Source organism: Meriones unguiculatus, chromosome X (genome assembly GCF_030254825.1).
Source record: "Meriones unguiculatus strain TT.TT164.6M chromosome X, Bangor_MerUng_6.1, whole genome shotgun sequence".
In the NCBI taxonomy this organism is placed as follows: Eukaryota; Metazoa; Chordata; class Mammalia; order Rodentia; family Muridae; genus Meriones; species Meriones unguiculatus.
Genome location: NC_083369.1, coordinates 137717939 through 137743063, shown reverse-complemented (window position 1 = coordinate 137743063; position 25125 = coordinate 137717939). Strand labels below are relative to the sequence as shown.

Genomic DNA, 25125 nt, shown 5'->3' with positions numbered 1-25125 from the left:
GTATCAGACATCTTACCAGTATTTGTAAGTCTAGCTCCAGGCAATCTGATGTCCTTTTCCAGCGTCTGTGAGTACCCGTACTCATATGCATATATACAGACAAATTGTGTGTGTATGTGTGCCTGTCTGTATGAGTAGGGGCATGTACACCATGGAGAGAATGTAGCAGTCAGAGGAACAACTTTTGTGTGTTGGTTTGTTCTTTCCACCATGGGTTCTGGCGATGGACTCAGGCTTACACGGCAAGTGCCTTTATACAATGATCCAATTCACCTGCTGAAGTTCAACTTCTTAAAAGTTAACTAAGATTTCCCACTTCATAAGAGAATTTCTATTTGTTTCTGTTTTGAATTTCTTGAGTTAGGGTTTCATGTAGCCCAGGCTGGCCTTGAATTTACTATGAAGTTATGGTTATCCCAAACCTGATTTTTCTGCTTCTGCTTTTCAAGTACTGAAGCACAGCCATGTACCACCATGCCCAGGCTTTTTTTTTTTTTTTTTTCTTCTCTCTGAAACCTTTGCTTTTTTTGTGTGTTTATTCATCGGTATGAATTTTAGCGCAAGCTAGGTATAGTGCTACTCATTTCCTCCTGTCACTTGTGAGGCAAAAGCAAGTAGATCTCTGTGGGTCCAAGGCCAGCCTGATCTCCATAGTGAATTCAAGGATAGCTAGAGCTACATAGTAAGACCCTGTTCTCAAGTGTGTGTGTATGTATTAAAAACCAGGCATTATTATACCTGTTTACATCTAGGATTTTTAGTTCTTAAAATCATTTTAACATTTTTATTTATTTATGTATTAAGTGTTCTATCTGCACATACACCTGCGCGCCAGAAGAGGACATCAGATTCCAGTAAAGAGGTTGTTGAGCCACCATGTGGTTGCTGGGAATTGAACTCAGGACCTTCTGGAAGAGCAGACATTGCTCTTACCAGCTGAGCCATCTCTCCTGCTCCTCATATTCTTTTTTTCTTTTCTATCAAATTAACAAAATATCACTTAGAGGCAGAAGCAGAGGCAGGAAGGATCACTTTAAGTTTGAGGCCCAGCCTGATCTACACAGTGAATTCCAGGCTAGCCATAACTACAGGAGACCCTGTCTCCAAACCACACATAAATGAACACGTTTTACTTTAGTAGGGCAGTTTCTGACATTTTAAATGGAAATTCTTTCTTATTGGGTCACTGGCCTCATGGAAGATACAAGCTTATGGCTAAAATGAAGTGACACGAAGTGAAGCAGTCTGGTTCATTTTACCAGTGCATATCTCAAATGATGAACATGAAAGTAATGTTTGAACCCATTCCCAGATCTGTCACTGACCACCTATGCCAGAGGACCATAGACTAGTTTTTTATTGGTACAAGAATATCACTATGTACAATTTTCTTATAAAGAAACATCCTGTTTTATTCCCCTTATGAAATAAAGGCGCTGTGAAAATATGAAAGTTCTCTAACATTAAAACACCTTGGTCTTTTAAAATGATCTTATTCTATAAATGGATGCCTGCTGGCATAGCAGAATACATAAATAATGAACTAGAAAGTTCTAGAAGTTATACTCCAAGGAAGATCATTCTATTAATTTAATTAATAGAATTTAATTAAGACATTTATACATAGTGACCATTACCTTGAGAACAAACCTTAAGGTAAACAGGCTTCTTAATAGTTATTAATACAAAAGGGACTGAAGGCCCATGTTCCTATAAAAACCACAATGTTGAATTTGTGGTAGACTTAACAAAACAGAATGAAAAGGCTCTAGGGAAAAGTAAAACTTTAAAGAAATCTATTTTGTATTTTTTTTTTTTTTGGCTGATATAATGGAGATGGAACACAGGGCACTGTGAATGACAGGCAAGGGCCCACCACATCTCAAGACTTGCACAGTGTTTCTTCACATTAAATTTGGTGATGTTTATATCATTCAAATGAACTTAATTATCCTCAGCTTTTGGCTTTCAGACAGAATTTTAGAAAATATCTGAGAAGAAAACAGTTTTGAAAGTGCTTTCTTTTGAGCTCTTTGGTATAATTTGGTCATTCTGATAGTAATTAAGCCATTAAGTACTTTAACTCATGTATCAACAAAAAGGAAAGGAATATATATATAACCTAAGAAAACCATGACTAAAGAATAAATTATGTTGCCAACCTTGTGTGGAAAACAAACCAGTATTTTACCTGTGTTTCTGTGGCATACATAGCTCTGCTGCCTATAAGAACATTGGTGACTTGAATTTATATGAAAATGACATACAATATCCCATTATTTTTTGATTATTACAATAGCTGCTCTACATACTTTCTTTTTAAGAGGCAAGTTTTAGCTAATTTCAAATTTCATAAAGCTACACAGTTTTGTGCCTTCATGAGTCAGCGAGCATCAGATTTTAATGCGATGTTAAGAAATGGTTTGGGAGACGGCTAATTCTCCTCCTGAAGTATCTTTTCAATTTCTTTATCCCAGTTTTCATCTCGCTTCTCGGACTCTGCTACCACTTCATATTCCTGAAGTTCCTGTTGTAGCTCCTTCTCCCAATCAGCAGAATCTTCTATAGGTAACAAAGAGAGAGGCAAAGAAAGGTGCTTTTTGAACTCAATACTTACAAGTAACAATTCACTCAACTGTAATACTTGACAAAAGGCCTAGCTGTGTTTTGTTTGTTTTGTTCCTAAGAATCCAACGCAGTACATCAGGCTTGACAGTGAGCATGGTTACCTGCCGAGCCATCTCTCTAGGTATGCCAGGCTGGCCTCCAACTCCCTATTAGCTGAGAATGACCCTGAACTTCTGATCCTCCTGCTTCTACCACTTGAGTGTTGGGATTACAGTTGTGACCACCATGCCCAGTTTTAGCACATGCCTGATACTGACCCCAGTATGTAGAAGATATGACAGATACTGTAGAGTGTTAGAAAAAGGAGAGTGAGAAAACAAAACATGGCATTTTAAAAAGGGAAGGTTAGGCAGCATGGTAGGATACATAAAATCCCAGGTGGAGAGGCAGGAGGTCAAGGCCAGCAGACTATACGGTGGGATTGAAACCAACCTAGACTACATGAGAACCTGTTTCAAACAAAAAAGCTAGGGTCGGGGATGTGAGTGAGGTGGAGCAAACCTGCAAAGCCCTGGGTTCAGTCCCCACTACTGTGTAAAAAAATACAGCTAGAATTCATTTTTAGTTTGATTGCTTTTAGTGGGATTGTTTTTGAAACTGGATATTACTTATGCTGCTCTCGCTGGCCTGGAACTCACTGTGTAGAGCTCAAGATGGCTTCAAATTCATGTCAATTTTTCTGCCTTACCCTTCCTAAGTGCTGGGATTAGAGGAGTATACACTACCATGACTAATTTGTTGACTGGCTTTATTATTTTTCTGAGACAGGATTTCATGTGGCCAAGACTGGCCTTAAACATCTGCTCTTTCTGTCTCTACCTCCTGAATTCTGGGATTACAAGTGTGTGCCGCCATGTATGGTTATGGGGTTCTGGGGAATGAACTCAGGGCATCATGCAGGCTAGATAAGCACTCTACCAACTGAGCTACATTTCCAGCCTCTGTCCACTGGCTTTCAAATGAAATTTGTATTCAACCAACTTTGGAATTAGGAATAAAGGACAAAGCTAGCGTGTGTGCATGTGTATTACCTTCTAGTGCAGTTGTTTCCTCTTGGTTTTTATCAAGTACAAGTTGCTCCATTTCCTTTTTTAAATCCTCCTGGCTTAAGTTGCAGGCATCAAAGGCATCGCTTACAAACTCAGAAACTCCTGGGCTGGTAGAGATTTCTTCCTCATCCTGAAATGCAACCAAAATGCTCTTGAAATGGCTTCTAAGTGACACCTAGGCACTAGTATGTTAGTTAATAGTTGTCTCATACTTTAACACAGTCTCATTTTTTTATTCTTCTCTGTTAGCAGTAAGACAATGCTCTCCAACCTTCTAACTGGCAGTTGCTTGGTAATAGAATGAGTTACCACCTGAGGCTATTATTCCCCCTCACTGTTAAGATCTTTCAATTCATTCTCTCTGATTGCTGATGAGCACATCTAGTATTATTTATGCCAGGAATTCACCTAAGCTCTCAGCTATTATTCAACTATTGGACTCCTCATCTTCAAGACATATGACCAATACCCTTAAGCTGTTTTAAATGCTATCAAGAGATAGTTAACCCAGTGACTTCATTTTCACACATATAATGTAAATGTATAATGTAAAACTGTATTACCTCTTAATTTTTTAAAATTTTAATTTTTTTATTTATTACAATTTATTCACTTTGTATCCCATCTGAGAGACCCCTCCCTCCCTCTTCTCCTCCCATGCCCCTCTCATAGTCCACTGATAGAGGAGGTCCTCCTTGCCTTCCCTCTGACCCTAGCCTATAAGGTCTCATCAGGACTGTCTGCGTTGTCTTCCTCTGTGGCCTGGTAAGGCTAAATCTCCTCAGAGGGAGTTGATCAATGAACCAGACACTAAGTTCATGTCAGAGATAGCTCCTGTTCCCCTTACTAGGGAATCCACTTGGACACTGAGATGCCATGGGCTACATCTGTGCAGGGGTTCTAGGTTATTTCTATGAATGGTCCTTGCAATTAAAAACAAGGAAATCATGAAATTTGCAGGCAAATGGTGGGAACTAGAAAAGATTATCCTGAGTGAGGTATCCCAGAAGCAGAAAGACACATATGGTATACATTCACTTATAAGTGGATATTAGACATATAATATAGGATAATCATACTAAAATCTGTACACTTAAAGAAGCTAAGCAAGAAGGAGTTGCCCTGGGTAAGATGATCAATCCTCACTCAGAAAGGCAAACAGGATAGACATTGGAAGAGGGAGAAGACAGGGAACAGGACAGGAGCCTACCACAGAGGGCCTCTGAAAGACTCTACCTAGCAGGGTATCAAAGGAGCTGCTGAGACTCATAGCCAAAGTTTGGACAGAATGCAGGGAATCTTACCTCTTGATCTTTAAGCTGAGATTTGATTACGACAGGTGGTGTTTTCGGTCGTACTGCTTCTATAAAATGAGAATAAAGAAACAATAATTGCTTGATTTACTTCTAAATACATATCATAAGAAAAGCTAAAATATCCACAGATATTATGTAGCCCTGACTACCCTGGAACTCAGAGATCCACGTGCCTCTGCCTCCCAAGTGCTGGGCTTGAATATGTGTACCACCATGCCTGGCAGGATTGTCTTTTAAAACTGTAACCACATTCACTGTCCCTTATATGGAAGTTCTATTAGGAAATCATTTTTGGACTTCAAAACTGGTTCTGTTCTTTCTTTTAGAATACTAAGAATGAAGCCGTTTATCAAGCTTCCCTGTTATCAATGTGGTTAGAAAGCACAAAGGGAAACACAATGCCCCATCTCAGCATTCTTCTGGTTAATTTAGTGTTGGAGTTACAGGCAACTGTGAGCTGCCTAATGTGGGTTTTGGGGACTGAACTCGAGTCCTCTTTGAGAAAAACACTCACTCATAACTACTCTTTATTGTACTAACAATGGTAACAGTCTTTACTGAATACTTTCTTTGGAAAAAATGGTTTTCTTCTTTTCTTTTTTGGTAGTGCTGGGAGTTAAACATATCTGTACATATGCTAGGTAAGTGCTCTATTACTGAGCTAGCACCGCCTAGCATTTGTAAAGCCCTGGGATCCATTCTCAGTGCTATAAAATAAATAAAATATTATAAAATATGTATTTTATTTATTGTTTGTTTAGTTTGTTTGTTTTTGAGACAGGATCTTACTATATATCCCAAGCTGGCCTTTAATTCTCTATGTAGACCAAGATGGCCTATGATTCACACAGATCTGATTACCTCTGCCTCCAGGGTACTGGGATTAAAGGTGTGTGCCAGCACCTCCAGCTTTATTTTTATTTATATGTCTGAGAACCCACGGAGGTCAGAAGAGGTTGTCAGATCCCCTGCAACTGGAAGTCCATGGGACTGTAAGCCATCTATGTGATTACTGGGAATTGAACCTGGGTTCTCTGGAAGAGCAAGAAGTACGAATTAACTGCAGAGTCATCTATATGATAGTCTAGGATACTGTATTAATTACTATCATAGTTCATCAAATAGCTGCTGATATAAAACTTGTTCCTTAGCAGCAGGGTTATGTCACTGGAGGAAAGTGCCATGTGTTTAGTAGCTTAGCTCAGGGCTGGATACTTGCAATTCGACTAGAATAAGTACTACTGGACTCTTTTCTTGCCCTTTGGGCTTTTTGTTTTGTTTTGGGATCCCCTGTAACCCAGGCTGGCCTTGAGTTCCTGACCCTCCTGCCTCCACATCTCAAGTGCTAGGGTTACAGGCATGCACAACCATGGCCAGGTGTTTCTAAGATTTCTCTTCATCCTGATTTCCTTGGACTTGTGGTTGTAGAACCCCTTTTAAGAGTAATAAAAAGAAAAAAAAAACCAAGAATGAGATAGCAAAGAAAAGAACACTTGGGGAAGACCCATATAAACTGGGTCTGAAAGTGCAACAAAAAAATTCCTTTGCAAAGAAAATAATTTTTCTGTACAGAGATGTCAATATTTTTGATGCATACAAGATGACTTGCTCATTAGCACCTCTAAAGTCAGGAATATTTTTACATCAATTCTTTTCTTCCAGAATGATCTCTTCTCTCCAGAACATACCTGCCAGAGGCAAATCATCATCTCTGCTGCTGCTTTTCTCGTCATTTCCAGATGCTTGCTGCTGGGCAGCCAGTGCGGTGAGTTGGGCTGACTGTTTAATCAGGGAGATGCGGTAGAAGTAGTTCCTCCAGAATGTTTCTTCTTTCACACTTTGATAGAAAATGACACATATGAGAATGCGAGGGTCACAGGTCCACATATTAGTACAGCAGAACCTAGAACGGATCATCTATTTATTTGGCTTTGGGGGTGGTACTTAGGGTTTCATGCATGCCAGGCAAGCTAGTATTCAACTACCAAGCTAAAGCTCCAGCTCCTGAGTGTTTTCCATTCCTTGTGAGGGCTAAAGAAAATGATCATTTGCTTTATAAGTAAAAGTTAAATGACAGGATAACTATATTCTCCTAACTATATTTCTCCACAACAGCAAAAGATGAGCTAGGCAATGCTCATGAAATTTCAGAATTTCTTGGTATTTTTATTAATTTTATTCTATGTGTATTGGTGTTTGGCCTGCATGCATAGTTGTATACCACATGTGTGCAAGGCTCATGGAGGCCAAAAGAGGGCATCAGATTCCATGGATTCCATGGAAGTGGAGTTACAGACTGCTGAGAGCCACCATGTGGATGTTGGGAATTGAACCTGGGTCCTCTGGAAGAGCAGCCAGTGCTCTTGACTGCTAAGCCATTTATCCAGTCCCTTTTTAAAAAAATTACACTTATTGTGTGTGTGTATGAGCATGCATGCAAAGTCCATAGGACAACTTTCAGGAGTTAGCTCTCTTGCCATGTGTGGCTTGAACTCATGTGATAAGGCTTGGCAGCAAGTGCCTTTACCTGCTAAGCTATCTTGGTGGCCTCATATTTATTAGTATTTTATTATACATATTTGGTTCTTGGCAGAAAGAAACAAAGCATTCATGTGTGGCAGTGTGACTAACCAGGGAGACTCAGGGCCAGTACACTGTGGGTCTTTTACTGTTTTCTGAAGGAGTAAATGCTTTTAGGCAGTGGGAAAAAATTGTGGATATTGTCCTCTTTTTGTTTTGTTTATTCCAGAAAGGCTGTCTGGGACTCACTTTGTAGACCAGGATGGTCTTGAACCTGAGATCCGCCTGCTTCTGCCTCCCAGTGCTGGGACTGAATGAGTATGCCACTATGTCTAGCAATAATGTTTCTTTTTGTTTTCTACTTTTCATGTGTTTGTATGTATGTATACATGTTTGAATGTGTGTGAGCATATGTATACATGTGCATGTGGAGGCTCAATGCTGAATATTAGGATCCATCCTCAACTGCTCTTCCACTTCATTATGTATTGCGATAGGATCTCTCAATCAAACCCTGAGCTCACTGATATAGCCAGTTTAGATAGGGTTAGTCCAGCTGCTCAGCTGGCTCCAGGATCTCCTGTATCCTCTTTCTAAGGCCGGATCACACCTACCTGGTATCTACACGGGTTCTGAGCATTTAGTCCTCATGCTTGTAGGCAAGTGCTTTAACTGATGAGCCATCACCCCAGTCCTTGTTTGTTTTTAAAGACTGAGTCCCATTTATCACAGACTGGCCTCAAAATCACTATGCAGCTAAGGTTGGCCTTGACCAACTGATCCTCCTGCCTCACCCAAGTGTTGGGATTACAGGCATTCATTACCACACCTGGCTTGATGTTATTCCTCAGGAAATATATCAGCAGGCAGCTTACTAAAATAGCTAGCCACTAGTAGAAACAGAATCAGAGATGGTTATAAAGGCTTTGGGTGTGAGGCAGAATTGGTTATAGAATCCAGAGCCTTGTGGAAACTAGGCAAGTACACTCTACTACGAATTATACCTACAACCATCTGGGAGATGGCTGATAAAGAATGAAGTCCTATCTATTTAACCTGAGAACTCATAGTGATCCTCAAACTTGGTTGCATATTGGATTTGTCTGACATGAGGCATTGGTGCTCAAGGGGTGTTTGGTGAGTACACAAAACAGATGGCCCAGAAGGACAACAAGAACCAAGTGGAAAGAGAATGGTGTCTGAGTGAGAAAGGAGTCAGAAACTTAGCCAGAGCTTAATTGCATGCAGCAAATTGAAAAAAAAAAAAGTAAAAGTATTAAAGGTCACAGAACCAGGATTCTCACTGGCAGAGCAGGGAGTTACAAACAGAAGAAAATGAGAGTGATCCTTCCTAGGATAGTGTTCACCTAGGATACCTTCCTAGGTATCCCTTTGGATAGTTTTCATTCCAGAGACATAGCTGAGCATGTGCACACCCCTTAGCTGCATCATATGCTGGTGAGAAGTGACACCCCAGTGGTGCTCAGTTCTTGCTTTCATTTTCTAAAACCCATTATTATGTTTAATAGATCCTAATAAGGAATAATATAAAATTTATTTTCCACTAAGAGGTACCAGCACTTTCTGAATAAATGCTGGGTCCCAGGGTTAGAGGAAGATAATATTAAAATGAGCTTGGAGCTTGGTGTGGTGGCACATACCTTTAATCCCAGCATTCAGGAAGCAGAGGAAGGAAGATGGATCTCTGAATGTGAGGCTAGCCTCATCTACATACTGAGTTTCAGGACAGCCAGGGCTACATATTGTAATCCTGTTTCAAACAGAACTACCTCCAAAGGCTACAGATTTGAGTTTCACTGAGCCCCTACCTGTCAATGTGATGATATGATCATCAAAATAACATATTAGAACCCACTGTATCAAATGCATAAGACTAAATGGATATAAATGCAAATATATGAAAAAATTGATGGGGAGAATGAAATTTCAAAGTCCATAAGGGGCCAGTAAGATGGTTCAGTGAGTAAACCCACTTGCTGATGAGCCTAACGACCTGAGTTTGATCCCTGGTCCCCATATGTTGGAAGGAGAGAACTGACTCCCACAAGTTGTCCTCTGACTTCTCAAATAATAATAATAATAATAATAATAATAATAATAATAATAATATATTTTTATTAAGTCTTTAATGCTGATACATAGCTTAATTGGTAGAGCATTTGCCTAATATGCACAAAGTCCTGGGTTTGATCCCTACGCATGGTGGGGCACAGCTGTAATCATACCATTCAAGAGATGGAGGCAGGCAGGAGGATCAGAAATAAAAGGTCATCCTCAGCCAGGTCTAGGCAGGATAGTGGCATGAGACCTTATTTCAAAACACACATGCACACATGCGCACACACATACAAACACATACCCTCTTACCCACACATCCACACATAATCCCTTGGAGCTGGAGCTGCATGCGGTTGTGAGCCACACATGCATTGACTAGAAACCAAATCTGGGTTCTTTGCAAGAGTACCAAGTGCTCTTAACCTCTGAGTCATATTTCTAGCCCTTTGCTTGTTTATTAAAACAGGGTTTTGATGTGTATCCAAAGGCTGGCTTTGACCTCACTATGTAGCCCACAGTAATGTTCTTCCCCAGTGCTGAGATTTGATGTGCATATGTATGCCCAGCTCTAATTATTATCATTATATTATTTGAAACATGGTCTTGAAATGTAGCCCAAGCTAACCTTGAATTTGCTATCCTGTCTCTCCTTCTTGAGTGTTGGGATTATAGGCCTTGCCATCATGCCTGACACTAATTACTTTCAAAGAGGAAATCTGTAATTTTATAGTTAAGTGCCTGCCAGATACCACCTTCCAGTGAACTAAGTGTGAACTGTGCCAGAACAAATGGCAGTGTGCCTCATACAAGGTGCAAAGGATGGAAGGAGACTGATGAGACACAAGAACTAAATGTAATCTGTGACATTTACTGGAATCTTTGTGAAGTTAATTGTATTCTTTTGCTAAAAAGAACATTAAAACATTAGAACAAATAAAACTTTAAAACAGGGCCTCAGCTGGGCGTAGTGGCGCACACTCTCTGGGAGACAAGAGGCAGGTGGATCTCTGTGAGTTCAAGGCCAGCCTGGTCTACAAACGAGAGTCTGGACAGCCAAGACTACACAGAGAAACCCTGTCTCAAAAAAACAAAAACCAAAAAAAAAAAAAAAAAAACAACCCACAACAAAAGGGTCTGTATTACAATTCAAATCTTTCAAACTTTTCAAAATAATAATTTAAAAATTGATGACTGTTCTCTCAAATTATAATCTCTAGTTTGGAAGACAAACATAAACCAAACCAGAAAGGGTGCATATCTGGGGATGGAGCTCAGCTGGTAGAGTGCTTGTTTAGCCTGGCATGCACAAAGCTCTGGATTCTAACCCCAGCATCATATAAACAGGGTATGATGGCCGAAGTCTATAATCCCAGAACTTCAGGGCAGGAGAAGGAGAATCAGAATTTCAAGGTCACCTTACATTATATATAGCATTCCAGACCAGTATCAGATATGTGAGCCCTTACTGCCAACCATCCACACAAACCCCAAACAACTACAACTACAAAACTTCAAAGAAACAACAAGAAAGAGAAATATAAAAGCAAAGGACATCCCTCCCCTTAACATAAAAACAAAACCAAACCATTATGAACAAATACAGAGCTTCTATAGACTTTTCTTCTCTGAGTGTCACGCTGATCATCTGGGACACTCTTTCTGAACAGAGGCAGTCACTTCATTTAGAAAATGAAGCACTGGTCCCATATTTCAAAATGTACATTAGTATGTGAGCACTTCTGTATGGTAGCCTGAACCTAGCAAATGCCCTGCTGCTGTATCACAGACAAACACAGAGGTCCTCTGATAGCAGGAGAGAAACCAACAGTCTTTTCCAGGCTCAGGCTGACATTTATCCAGTGTTTATCACAGGCTCCTAATGCCTCAGATCCACCACAAAAGCAGAAATAAGAGTCTTGTTTGGGAGCTATAGCTGTGCCCAGTAGGATCTTTATCATAGGATCTTTTTGAACCTTTAAAATGTCATCTGGAGTGAGTCTTTCCCAGAGGCTGATGCAGAAGTTTTCTGCAATTGCCTGCTTCTCTTACATCAAGAGGGAGGGAGTCTGGCAAAGAAAGCAGTCCAAATGGTTGTTTTGTTCATAAAAAGAGCAAACAGAACCCGTGAGTCATCACAGAGACATTAGTACACTCAAGGTTAGTTCATGTGAGATGATTTCACAGAGCTCAGAATTAAAAGTGGCCTTGAAGATACATAGGCAGCCCACTTCCTCACAACTTCATTTTTTTTCCATTCAAGACAGAGTTTCATTTAGCCTGTAACACAAGCTTTATCTGAAATTTACTATAAAGCCTAGATTGGCCTCATACTGGTAGGTTCTTTCTCAACCTCTTAAACATTCAGCTGCAACTTCATTTTTGCCTGGCTCTAATGTTACAGTTTAAGACCCTGGGATTTAGAAGGTAAACATGCCCAGTCTTAGTCTCCCAACTCTCATAGTTTCATTCTACCATGTAACACCAAGGACTTAAGTCTTCAATCTTGGCAGCAATTGCCTTTACCCACTGAACCATCTTACAAGCTCAAGCTAGATTTTTAAAAATTATGTTATGTGTATGAGTATTTTTCCTACATGTATGTTTTTGCAGCATTTGTATGCCTATGAACACAAAGAGGCCAGAAGAGGGCATCAGATCCCCTGGAGTTAAAGTCACCGTGTGGGTACTGGGAATCAAAATTGGGTCTCCTGGAAAAGCAGCCAGTGCTCTTAACCATTGAGTCATCTCTCCAGTCCCTCAGCTAGACTTTTAATATAAGGTCTCAATATCATAATATATATACATATATACATATTCCCAGGCTGGCCTCCAACTCTCTATCCCCAGCCTCCTGAGTACTGGGATGATAGGGGTACCACCATGCCCAATTAAAAATTATGACCATCTGTAAGGGCAGAGTACTTGTCTCACTCATCCCTGAATCCTTTAAAACAGTAAAAATATAATAAAAAAATTAAAAAGTCAATTCCTAGGGCTTTGTGAGCATATGCAGTAGTATAATAGATGGCATATTTCTTTATATCATTAACTAAAAATAGACCTTTTAGCCACACAGTCTAAAGATGAAATTTGTATAATGTGATTTTAGCTATATAATACTGGTTCCAGGGCAAGTTTGAAGCCAGCCTGGTATATAGGAAAACAGATCTCAAAAGAAAGACTGGTTGTGATGACTCATGCCTCCAGTCCCAGCACCTAGCACATAGGAGGCAGAAGCACAAGGACTCCTGAAAGACTCAGGGCTAGCTAGCCTGATCAATAACAGTGAGTTTCAGGCCAGCCAGGGCAACTTGGTCTCTGTCTCTAGTGGTTATGTGCCTGTAAACCAAGCTCTTGGGAAGTTAGGGAGGAGGATCAGAGACACTCATGGTCATTTTCAACTACGGATGGTATTTGAAGCCAATCTGGGTTACATGAAAGCCTTTCTTAAAAACAAAAACAAAAACACACCAAACAACAGTAAAAAAGAATTTACTACCAGTATGTTGATAGTTATGAAGAAAAGTGTTTTACTATAGAGGAAAATACAAAGAAAAGGTTCTAATATAACTGGCTTCCTGAGGCTAGAATAACTTTGCCCAAGTAGTATTCTCATATAGACAATAGACCTGAGGTTCCATGGGGTCCCAAGGACTAGGAAATATTTGTCAAAGCATTGTGGTCAGCTAAACATTGCATAATGACCATGAACTTAGGTATACTCCCTCTGAATACAACCCAGAAATCACAGAAGAACTGCACAAATAAATCTTACAGACACAGGAAATAGGAGAGGGCAGAACATTGGAAGCTGAAAAGTCAACAGGCAAACAAAAATGTATTGTGTGGAATTGTGTTACCAATGGGATGGGTGGTCAGCGAATGACAGGCATGCTAACTAGGCACGAGTTCAGACAGCTCTGGAACACAGGCCACACATGAGTTCAGACAGCTCTGGAACACAGGCCACACATGCCTGTGAAGAGTAGGGAGATGGCTCTACGCCTTGCCCTGTCCCTTCCTATGTAGAGAGCCTAAGCAGTTTCCTATGTGGTACTTAGGATCTCCTGGTGCAGTTGAGACTGGGGCTGTGATGCCATACTGAAGCTGCAGGCACAACCTGTCCATGAATTGGGTCAGGCCATCCTTTGTTGTCTTGTCTGCAGCTGGCCAAGAGGTTGAAGAGTCCTCTAGTAGGGGAGCTACCTAGTTATGGCTAGTTTGAGTTCTCTCCAGTCATAAAGTTCATCTGAACGTAAGGTGGCCAGGTACCCTCGATACAGTGCTATTACTGCAAAAGACAAGGGAGGGGAGGCCACAACCTAGAAGGCAGAGCTCTACACAGTTTCTGACAAAAGTTCACAGAATGATATTTTGAGAGAACTATACATTTTACCCTCGGGGGAACAGCAAGATCTTGCAACCATGAAACAAGGATAAGAATATTCTAAAAAGGGTAGTCTCACAAAGTGAGAAAGAATGCTAGCTTTATTTGTTTTGACTTTTTTTTTTGACAGGGTCTTACTCTATAGCCCAGGCTATCCTCAAACTCTGATTCTCCTGCCTCAACTTCCTAAGTACTGGCATGATAAATGTGAGTCACCATGCCCTGAGTTTTGTTTAGAAACAGGGCCTCCCACTTGTGACCCAGGCTGCCTCTGCCTAGGCCTCCCAAGTGCTAGGATTATAGTCCTGAGCCAAGCCATGCTTGGAAAGCTGACTTGAAAAATATAAAGAAAAATAACAGCAATGACCATCATCATTATAATAAAAACTAGAGCTGGTAGCTCAGGCCTGTAAACCCAGTGAATTGGGAGCCTGAAGCAGGAGGACTGAAAGTTCAAGTCCTGCTGAGGATACAAAATGACTTCAAGGCTCAGCTAGGCAACCTAGTAAGGCCCAGTGTTAAAAATAGAAGTCAAAAAGAGGTCTGGGGATGTATTCCAGTATTAACACAATTGCCTGGTGTGAGCCAGGTCTTAAATTCAATTTCCAGTGCTGTAAAGAAAACAAAAACTCTACAAGAGAGTCAGAGGGAGACAAAGCTGCAGGAATGCTGCAAAGGGGAAGGCCGCCCTCTGCTGGTAGGTCAGTAGCAAGGCATCACAGAATACTGCTTGCTCTGGAACATAAAGGGCAACTGGAATTTTAGAATAGGGAAGGGCCTTTCTTTGGTGGAATAAAAACCACAAGAAAGAGAACAGAACACAGCGGTGTAGAGCATGAATACAAAACACTGGAGTTCGGGCAAAAGGTAAGGGACCTTTACAGACCTGATTTTATTTGGCTGTATTTGTTTTTTCTGAAGGAGACATGTTCTACCTTTTAGATAACTGGGCAAAAGAGAACATCCTATCCTGACTTTCCTGCCAAGTCTGCCCTCCCTTTCCATTCTGGTCATGCAGCCAAGCTCACAGGACCTGGATGGTTGCGGGGCCCTGTTTGGATGAACAGATAGTGTCGAGGGTGTTCTGGTCTCCATTCAGTGACTCTTCTCTAATGCTGTGTACGTGACTAGAGCCCTTAGTTAAGGTGAAATCACTACAGTGGAACAGAAATGACCACTGCAGGAGTGAGCAGGGTCTCTTTGACTGGAGAGCGTGCTTACAGTTTAGGAACAAGGGCAAATCTCATCTTGTTCAGGAGTTCATCTTCTTGGAGCATGACCAAGGCAACAGGGTACATCTGATCGAAGTCAAAGTTAAACTGAACTCCAGCTGGTGGGTCACGAAGGAAATTCCTCTTGTCCTGTGATGAGAAATGGAGGCAAAAACCAGCAAGGGGGGTGGTGTCACAAAATGTAATTAACAAGTCACAATATATCATGGATTTGATACAGTGAATTTTAACAGAGTCTTCAGTCATAAACTCCACTGAGCTGTTACTGACTTGCCCACTTAAAGAGATAGAACAATCTATCTTTTCATATTTTTTTCTAACTCTCACCTGGACAGAGGCTCATAGGAGTTGACAGTTCACTTGGTTGAAATCACGTAGTCAAAAAGCATATAAATGGGGACTGGAGAGATGGCTCAGAGGTTAAGAGCACTGGTTGCTCTTCCAGAGGTCCTGGGTTCAATTCCCAGAAACCACATGGTGACTCACAACCATCTAAGATGAGATCTGGTGCCCTTTTCTGGTGTGTAGGTGTACATGCAGACAGGATATTGTATAATAAATAAATCTTTAAAAAAGCATATAAACATGTATTTTTTTTTATTATTGGCCACCTTTAGATATGTAAAAGCTTTTAAAAATAATCTAACTAAAGGCCAAAGTGCAATAGAAGAGACCTAAAATCCCACTACTTGGGAGTTAGAGGTCAGGGGGATCAGGACTTCAAAGTCAGTACTGACTATCTGTATAGAGGTTTGGAAGTCAGCCTGGACTACATGAGACCCAGCCTCAAAAAGACAAGAAACTGAGCTGATGAGATGGCTCAGTGAGGAAAGGTCTTTGCCACCATGTGCCTGATGACCTGAGTTTGATTCCCAGGATCCAGAGTGGAGGGAAGAAGATGGGGCTGGAGTGATGGCTCAGTGGAAACGAGCACTGGCTGCTCTTCCAGAGGACCTAGGTTCCATTAAAATCACCCACACGGCAGTTTACAATATCTGTAACTTCAGTTCTAGGGGATCACACAACTTTTCCCAGCTTCCTCAGATACTGCATAAAAGTGGTGCAATGGACATACATGCAGGCAAACCACCTGCACACATAAAATAAATATAAAAAAAAAAAAACAAAAAAAACTGTGCTCAGGGAGGCAGAGGCAGGTGCATATCTATGAGTTCAAGGTCAGCTGGTCTACAAAGTGAGTCCAGGACAGTGAAACCCTGTGTCGAAAAATAAAACAAAACCTGAAAATCAAGCAACACAAAACAAAAACGCTACCACCACCATGACAACCCCACAAAACATTCAAGAAAAGCATGAACTCGAAAATACCAAAACCAAGTGCTGGGTACAGTATTAAGGCCTGAAATCCCTGTATTTGGAACGTAGGATTTAAGGCCAGCAAGCTCTGCTATAGAATCAGTCCAAGGCTCGCTTGTGCTACTTACTTAGTTTGGGAGAACATATTAACCTGTCTGAGAACAAACTCAATAAAGGAAAACAAAATAAAACAACACAAAATCCTACTAGTTAGAGGCGACTTCTTGGATTAACATTTACTTTTCAAAACCATTTTTTCTTTTTTTTTTTTTAAAGTTTTTATGTGTATGGACATTTTGCCAACATCTATTTCTATGCATGATATGTGTGCCTGGTGACTGTAGACGTCAGAAGAGGGTGTCAGATCCTGAGACTGAAAATTATAGATGGTTGTAAGCAGACGTGGGTGCTAACAATTAGACCTGGGTCCTCTGAAAGAGCACCTAATGTTCTTAACCACTGAGCAAACGACTCCATCCCAACTTTTTGTTTTAAAGACAGTCTTCTATAGCAAAGGCTAGCTTTAAATTCTTTATTGGAGGATACCCTTGAATTCTTGGTCCTTCTCCTTCCACCTCCTGGGATTACAAACATAAAAGCTGACTTTCCTTTTGCTTTTTAAAAAAATTTATTCACTTACGTACTTTCTTTTTTTACTGTAGGAGTGCTCTGTTCTGCATCTATACCTACATGCCAGAAGCAGGCATCAGATCCTTTTAGAGATGGTCATGAGCCACCGTGTGATTGTTGGGAATTGAACTCGGGACCTCTGGAAGAGCAGCAAGTGTTTTTTTTTTTTAAATGTTTCATGAAGCCTGGTGTTGGTATCACATGCTTTTTTTTTAAAGATTTATTTATTTTATGTATATGAGTGTTCTATCTGCATTTACATCTGCCAGAAGAGGAAATCAGTTCACATTATAGATGGTTGTGAGCCACCATGTGGTCGCTGGGAATTGAACTCATGACCTTTGGAAGGGCAGACAGTGTTCTTAACCGCTGAGCCATCTCTCCAGCCCCTGACTTTCCTTTTTCTTTCAAAGTCATGAACGACTTTCTAGCTCTAATGCCTAAATCAAATGAGCAACAATTTACCATAACTTACTAAACAAGACCCATGTTATAGTCATTTAAGTAGTTTCTAACCTGTTGAATTCTAAAAGTCAGGTATACTTGCATACATTTGTCTAAGGGATTGGACTCAGGTCACCAGGGTTTTTTTTTTTTTATCCACTGAGCCATCTTGCTGGGCCTTAAAATGGTATCTTTAGAACAAATTCTAAAAGTAGAGTTCTATTCTAGAAGTAGAGTTTCTAGTCCATGAGTACAATTATTTCAATCAACATTTATAAAGCTTTCCTGTGGAGGAGGTGTAAGCCAAGAAAGACTCAAAAATTTTTGCTAGAAAAAAAACAAAAACAAAACAGAACAGTAGAGGTGGGGTACAGGTGGTGTAGCTCAGTGATAATAGAGCATATGCATAAACTACACAAGACACAAGGCCCTGAGTTTATTCTCTAGTTCCTCAAAGGGGTCAGAGATAGGATAAACTGGAGTTTCCAGTGAGATAGTTCAGAGAGCCCTGGGACTCACATGGTAGGAGAGAACCAACTCCTTGCATGTTATACTGTGTTCTCCACATGTGCTGTGATGTGTGTGTAAAACATACAGAAAATAAGTAAATGTAATTTTTTTTTAAACAGGGTTTTCTCTGTGTAGCCTTGGCTGTCCTCAACTCACTTTGTTGATCAGGTTGGCCTTGAACTCACAGATCTGCCTCCCAGAGAAAATTATCAGACAGCCAAGGCTACATAGAGAAACCCTGTTTTGAAAACAAAACAATAACAAGAAAAGAAAACAAAAAACCGAAATAAACAACAACAACAAAAGATTTAGCAAAAGGTAAACTCTTATGAACAGAGATGTAACATGACAGGAGAAAAAGGTTACCTACAAGGGGTATTTACAGGATACTCACAGCTGATAAAGCCAAAATCTGCTGTTGAATTGCTTCTTCATCATGGCAGTCAACCCATGGAGGCACAGCTGATTCTATATATGAGAAAACAAAAAGGTTATAGGCGGCTAGAGAGATAGTTCAGTGGTTAAGAGCATTTGCTGCTCTTGCAGATAATCTGGGCACCTACATGGCAGCTCACAACTGCCTATTAATTCCAGTTCCAGGGGATCTGATACTCTCTTCTGGCTTCTTCAGGCACTACATGGTTACAATAGTTACACCATAATGTGTCATTTCAAAAAACAAGAAAAGTTTTTATAAGACGACTTAAAACAATAATTTACCAATGAGCTCCAAATATGGTTATTCATTGTAATACCTAATTTGTAAGCTTTATGCATATATGCATTTGGTCAACAAATAATTTGCTTGAATGACAGTACAGAAGTCTGACAGCAATTTAATGAGATAATCAGTGGGTAAAGGTGCTTAACCATTAAGACTAAAGAGGAGAATTCAATGCCTAGGACCTACATGGTGGAAGAATCCTTTGACCTTTACATGTGTAAAGTGGCATACATGTGTCTATACTTGCATACATATACACAAACAGTAGAGGAGAAACACACTATAGATCCCTGAACATGTTATTTTGAGAAGGACGAAATATCAAGAATATACAATCTGATTCTAAACATGAGGAAATATCAGACAAAGCTCAAATATACAAAAGTATATTAAGTGTGGAGCGGCCCAGCCTCAGTACTTGGAGGTGGATTCAGGAAGACCAGGAATTCAAGGACAACCTCAGCTACATAGCAAATATGAGGTCAGCCAGGATTGCCTAAAACCCTGTCTCAAAAACAGACAAAAAAAAAAAAAAAGGTTGTTAGGACATTCCAGATTAAAAAACTGTAGGTGAAGTAACAGAATGCAATATATCCTCAACTAGTTTTTAAACTTAACTATATTCTAGGGGGAAATATTATAAAGAACATTACTGGGTCAACTAGCAAAATTAGTGTTAGATTAATGTATTATATATGTCTCTGGGAATGGTAGTATATGCCTGTAATCCTGGCACTTGGGAAGCTGACGCAAATAACTGTTTCAAGTTCTAAAAAGCCTGGGCTAGAGTGAGACGTTTTTAAACAAAAAGAAGCTGGGCATGGTGATCCACTTAGTCTTAGCGGCAGGGGCAGGCATTTCTGTCAATTCAAGGCCATCCTGGACTACACAACAAGTTCCAGACCAGCCAAAGACACATAGTACAACCCTGTCTCAATAACAACAACAACAAAATTCTGGAGAGATGGCTCAGTGGGTTCAGTACTTGCTACTCTTCTGGGAGGACTCAGGTTCGATCTCAGCATATATGTAGTGGCTCACAACTTTCTGAAATTCCTGTTCCAGAGGGATCTGCTACCTTCTTCTGATGTCATCAGGTGCCATACTGCTCTCACAAAGGACCAGAGTTCAGTTCCTAGCATCCGTTGTCAGGTGGCTAATACCTACCGATAACTCCAGCTCCAAGGGACATGCCCTATATATATATATTATATACATATACATAATTAACAATAAAAATAAATAGAAAGGACTATTGAGATGGCTTAGCTGTTAAAAGTAGTTACTGCTAACCTGACGGCATGTCGATCCTTGGGATCCACATGGTATAAGAATAGATCCCAGTCCTAGAAGTTGTCCTCTGCCATACAAAGGCCAGAAGTAAATAAAGGTAATGAAAATCAGAGAGAGAGAGATGGAAGGAAAGGAAAGAGAACTGACAGGATCTTGAATAGTGAAACCAAAGCAAAAGACAATTTAGAGGCAATAAGCGATAGGGCTAGAACCAAATTGTTGAAGAACAGTTAGAAGCTGAATACTGACGATACCAAAATGACATGATTAGGAAGAGAGGACTCCACTCAAGCACCCATCTGCTTCTTATAGTAGACTAACTCCCTAACCACCAATACATGGCAGATCCAAAACAAGCTATTCTAAAGAGGCAGTTCCAGATTTGCCCCACACATGATGAGGCAGTCTTTCTACCTGTACCTCTCAAAATGCTAGGGGTTATAGGACTCAGGTAGGTTATCCTTTATTTTGTTTTTTAAAATATTTTAAATTAATTAATTAACTTATTTTATGTATGAGTACTCTATCTACTTGCACATTTGCATGCCAGAAGAGGGCATCCTATTTCAGTAGAGGTGGTTGTGAGCCATCATGTGGTTGCTGGGAATTAATCTCAGGACCTCTGGAAGAGCAGACAGAACTCTTAGCTGCTGAGCCATCTCTCCAGCCCCTTTTATTTTTTGCTTTTAGATTAGGTCCTGCTAATCTAACCATGGATGGTCCCAAACTAATGGCAATCCTTTTGCCTTAGCTTCTTGGGTACCAGGATCACAGGAGTGTACACCACAGGCCTGGCTTGGCTTCTTCAGTCTTTTTGTTTGTTTTTGAGACAGGGTCTCTCTATGTAGCCTTGGCTGTCTAGTAACTTGCTTTGTAGACTAGAATGGCATTGAACTCATAGAGATCTGCCTGCCTCTGCCTCTCAAGTGCTGGGATTAAAGGCGAGAACGACCACTGCCCAGCTAGGCTTTGGTCTTTTTGATTGACCCTCTTTTCTAACATGTTCAATAAAAGACTGAATTCTCTCTCTGTGTGTGTGTGTGTGTGTTTCTTTTTCTTTTTTAGAGACAAGAACCTGGCTGTTCTAAAACTCATCATGTAGACCAGCTGGGAGCACAGCCTCACTCATAGCACATCATCTTTTTTAGCTTCCCAAATGCTAGGATTACAGGTTGAGCTACTATGCCTGGTTATAACTTTTTTGGTGCTAAGACTCTAACCCAGAGCCTTGAAAATACTATGCACTTGTTCTACCACTGGGCTCTACCCAAGTATTATATATTTTGTATTCTTAGAGACTTAGTATAAGTCTAGCACATAGTAGATGCTCAATAAAACCTGGTAGGGAAGCTGGGATTGCAGCTCAGTAGCAGTGCTTGCCTAGTAGGTGCAATGACTTGGGCCTGATTTCCAGCATCACAAACTACCCATAAACAGACACAGATATATGCATTAAAACCTGTATCATACCTGACTTTTTTGTATGCTGTTCCTCAACAAATTTTTTCTGTTCTTTTTGAAAATCGCCAATTATGCTCTGTTAAACAAAACACATGAAAAGTCAAATTACTTTGAAAGTTAAGAATTACAATCAATATATACTGTGTACGTGTATGAAATTATCCAAGAATCAAGAAAAGATCTTCTTTTAAGAAAGATTTACTGTATATACAGTGTTCTGCCTACATGTACACCTGGTCTCCAAGAGGGCACCAGATCTCATCTTAGATGGTTGTTAGCCACCATGTGGTTGCTGGGAATTGAACTCAGAGAACCTTTGGAAAAGCAGCCAGTGTTCTTAACCTCTGAGCCATCATTCCAGCCTAAGAAAAGATATTCTCAAAAAAAAGACTTACAGCCAGGTGTGGTGGCATATGCCTATAATCTCAAGCACTCTGAGAGGCAGAGACAGGCAGATGTCTGATATTCAAGGTGAGCCTGGTCTATAAAGTGATTCCAGAATAGTCAAGGCTACACAGAGGAACCTTATCTCAACAAAAACTAAAAAAGAGAGATCATTACTTACAATTTTCATATGTTCTTCCTTTTACAAGTTATCTAAATGTACCTTATCAATGATGTCATCTATTTTTCCTTCTTCCACTGATTTCTTTATTGACTGAGCTGTTTCAGCAAAAGACTCAGTGATCTTCTTTGTGGCAGCACTCGCAACATTGAACAAATAGTCTGTAAAGGAAAAAAAATAGTCTGATCTTCATCCAAGTACAAAGATTATCATGCTTTTGTGTCATTATCTACAGGGAGATCTTCTCAAAGACCTTTTCTGGACCAAAACTTGTGCATGCTTAGGTCCTTTGTATAATTAGGGCATAAAATAACCTATGACTATTTGCCCATATAGTTCTGCGTATGTTAAATCTTTAATGGGATCCAATCTCAGATCCTCAAGACTGCATAAGTCTTAAACATTGAACCACTCCTTCAGCCCTCACACTCTCATTATACTTTAAGAAAAATATTTAAAAACTGGTAGGTGGGCATGGTGGAACATGCCTTTCATCCAAGTATACAGGGTGACAGACACAGGTAGTCTATGTGAGTTTGAGGTCGACCAGAGCTCTTACAGAAAGAAGCCAAGTCTCAAAGAAAAAAAAAAAAAACAAAACCAAAAACAAATCACAAAAAAACCCAAAACAACAGAAGCAGGATCCCTGGAAAAATTAAGCCAGACAGTGTTGGCACAGGCCTTTAATGTCAGCACTTCAGAGACAAAAGCAAGCAGAGAGTATGCCTATTTTCCCTAACCATTTACCTCATAGTCTAACTTTCTGAACATTAGGACCTTTCTTACTTAAATCTGTTTCTCTCTGCTCTTTGGCACTTTGAATCTGCTTGGCAGGCCTTTAAAACTATAAAGTTAGTGGGTGTGTAGTGTTGAACTACAAGAATCCCAAAAGGATGGAAATACAGGAAGTAGTGTTGTGTTCAAGGACATCCTTGGCCACATGACTTTAAATCCAGCCTTGGCTATATAAAACCACCTCAAGAAAAAACAAATTTAGTACACATTTTTGTTGCAATTCTCTTATGTTTACTTCTGCTTAGGGCCCACCTCCCCAAAATCTCATCCGTGGACAATTTAAGCCTGACTATGGTTCTCCAAACTTTCCTACTATAGCAGGTGTTTATATTCTCAAGGACTATTATTTTTTCAACATCATTATAAACTTGGAAAGATTATGGGCTACGAAATCAGGTGGACTTTTTGCTCAAATTCTACTTGTACTGCTCAGTATCAGTAAAATGCTGGGCTTCTTCTCCCAACCCCTTGGGGATGGTGACTAGGAGAAATAAGGTATTTCTTGTTCACCAAAGATCTAGCAATGGAACTTGAATATGGCAGACAACTTGCAGCTTCTATCCCACCCACCTCAAGAAAAAAGGTCCTGCTGCATGCACGTGAGGGGGTAAAATACTGACCAGGAGGCAACTGGAAAGCAGGGGAGGGAGGATCAAGATCATTCTTGACTTCAAGTTCAAAACCATCTTGAGCTGAAATTGGACCATGCATCAAAAAACAAAAACAAAACCAAAAAAACACATGGCTTAAAGCTTGACAAATTCAAGCAAGTTAATGGAGACAAATACCTTTTAGCCCTTTCTTGGGACCAAAGGCATTTTCTCAACCAACTGTAGCTGGGAGACGGAGGTGGAGGAGATTCAGATGGGCAAGTATTTGAATTCCCTGTCAAACCCCCCAGGACAGCGGTGCCACTTTCCCCAGCCCGGGCTGCCCATGCATACCAACTTGGCAGGAAAGCGACAAGTTCTTAGGCACTTGGAAGAGACGCGAAGACAGGACTGCACTGCTTGGTGATGCGCTGGCGACGCCCAGCTCCTCATCCAAGTGTCCCATGCCCGGGAAGAGCAACCTCCCTCCTCACACACCTGCATCCCGGCGGCCCCTCCCAGCCCAACCTCAGGTGCCCGGGCGGACTCACTGCCGAGTCCAGCGTCCTGGTGGGAGAGCTCTGGTTCTTCTGCAGGCTGCTGCTCCACCTCCTCGGTGGGCTCCGCAGGCGGCTCCGGGCTCTCCTCGGGAGGCGCGTCTCCCGCCGACAGCTCGTCCCCGCGGGGCGGCTCTTCCCTCGCCCGGGGCCCCTCGGGCTGCTTCAAGCCCAGCCAACTACTCAGCCCTCGGAACATCCCGCCGGCGGGGTCAGGGGTCCCCTCACCCAAAAGATCTGCCTGCCGCTAAGCGCTGGGTGACCTGACCGCGCGCGGAGTCCCAGGGAGACTGGCTGGAAGTGAAGCCACACCTCCCAAGTCAGTTGCCCTGGGCCCACCCATTATGACATCGCCCCAGCTGGCCGCCTAGGCGTCACGTCCGGCGCAGGCTCCGCCCCCCGCTCCCTGGTGCTGGTGGAGAAGAGGCAAAGGGCCAAAGGGCTTTCCGCGAGCAGCCGCGCTCCGCCCCTGCCGCTTGACTCTTTCACCACCTTGCCAAGTGGGAGGCTAGCATCTCTTTCGGGGCTTGTCCTACCTGGTCTCATTTTGTCATTCCCTGGAAAACACAGCCTCGCCTTTGCAGGTCTAGCTGCACCGGGCGACGCCCCCACCCTGGGGAATGGAGGACCCCAGCCTCTCTCAAGAGGCTAAGTCAACCAAACCTGGGAATAATGCCGCATAACAGTAATCCCTGCATCTGGCAGATGAGAGGAGGAGGACTGAGAGTTCAAGGGCAGCCTTATGTACACGGTGATGTAGGCCAACCTGGTCTACACGACACCTGGTGTCAAAACCATAACGTTAAAAATCAAACAGCAACAAAAACCTAGCCAGGCCTGCTGGAGCACATCTCTAACCCCAGCACTCTGGGAGGCAGAGGCAGAGGCAGAGGCAGGAGGATCTCTGTGAGTTCAAAGCTAGCTTGTTCTACTTAGCAAGTACAGGACCTCCAAGCTACAGAGAGAAACCACCTCTCGAAATACTCAAGCCCAAAACAAACCAAAGCAAAGGAAAAACCTAAAGGAAA

The 25125-nt window shown here is 41.3% G+C and overlaps 1 protein-coding gene across 2 annotated transcripts; it reads right to left on the bottom strand.

Annotated features, from left to right (window-relative positions):
* Nucleotides 1-1339: 1339 nt before the first annotated feature.
* LOC110539630 (synapse-associated protein 1) lies at nucleotides 1340-25118 on the bottom strand. 2 transcript variants are annotated; one of them, XM_060375283.1, is made up of 10 exons: nucleotides 24092-25118; nucleotides 23571-23642; nucleotides 22198-22316; nucleotides 21600-21666; nucleotides 18507-18580; nucleotides 15201-15340; nucleotides 6682-6830; nucleotides 4982-5040; nucleotides 3660-3807; nucleotides 1340-2562 (listed from the first exon to the last, which is right to left on the bottom strand). In XM_060375283.1, the coding sequence occupies exons 1-10, from the start codon at nucleotides 24294-24296 to the stop codon at nucleotides 2435-2437; spliced, it is 1161 nt and encodes a 386-aa protein (XP_060231266.1). In that variant the 5' UTR covers nucleotides 24297-25118; the 3' UTR covers nucleotides 1340-2434. The 2 variants fall into 2 exon arrangements, with proteins under 2 accessions (XP_060231266.1, XP_060231267.1); XM_060375284.1 differs by lacking the exon at nucleotides 23571-23642 and having other exon boundaries at nucleotides 24092-25109.
* Nucleotides 25119-25125: the final 7 nt, after the last annotated feature.

Excerpts from the sequence above, each read along its gene's own strand:
- LOC110539630 (XM_060375283.1), bottom strand. The coding sequence starts at position 24,296 with ATGTTCCGAGGGCTGAGTAGTTGGCTGGGCTTGAAGCAGCCCGAGGGG. Across the intron at positions 23,643-24,091 it reads CCAGGACGCTGGACTCGGCA|CTCAAGATGGTTTTGAACTT; the intron begins GTGAGTCCGCCC and ends GTCCAATTTCAG. Across the intron at positions 22,317-23,570 it reads TGCTTTCCAGTTGCCTCCTG|ACTATTTGTTCAATGTTGCG; the intron begins GTCAGTATTTTA and ends TTTCCTTTACAG.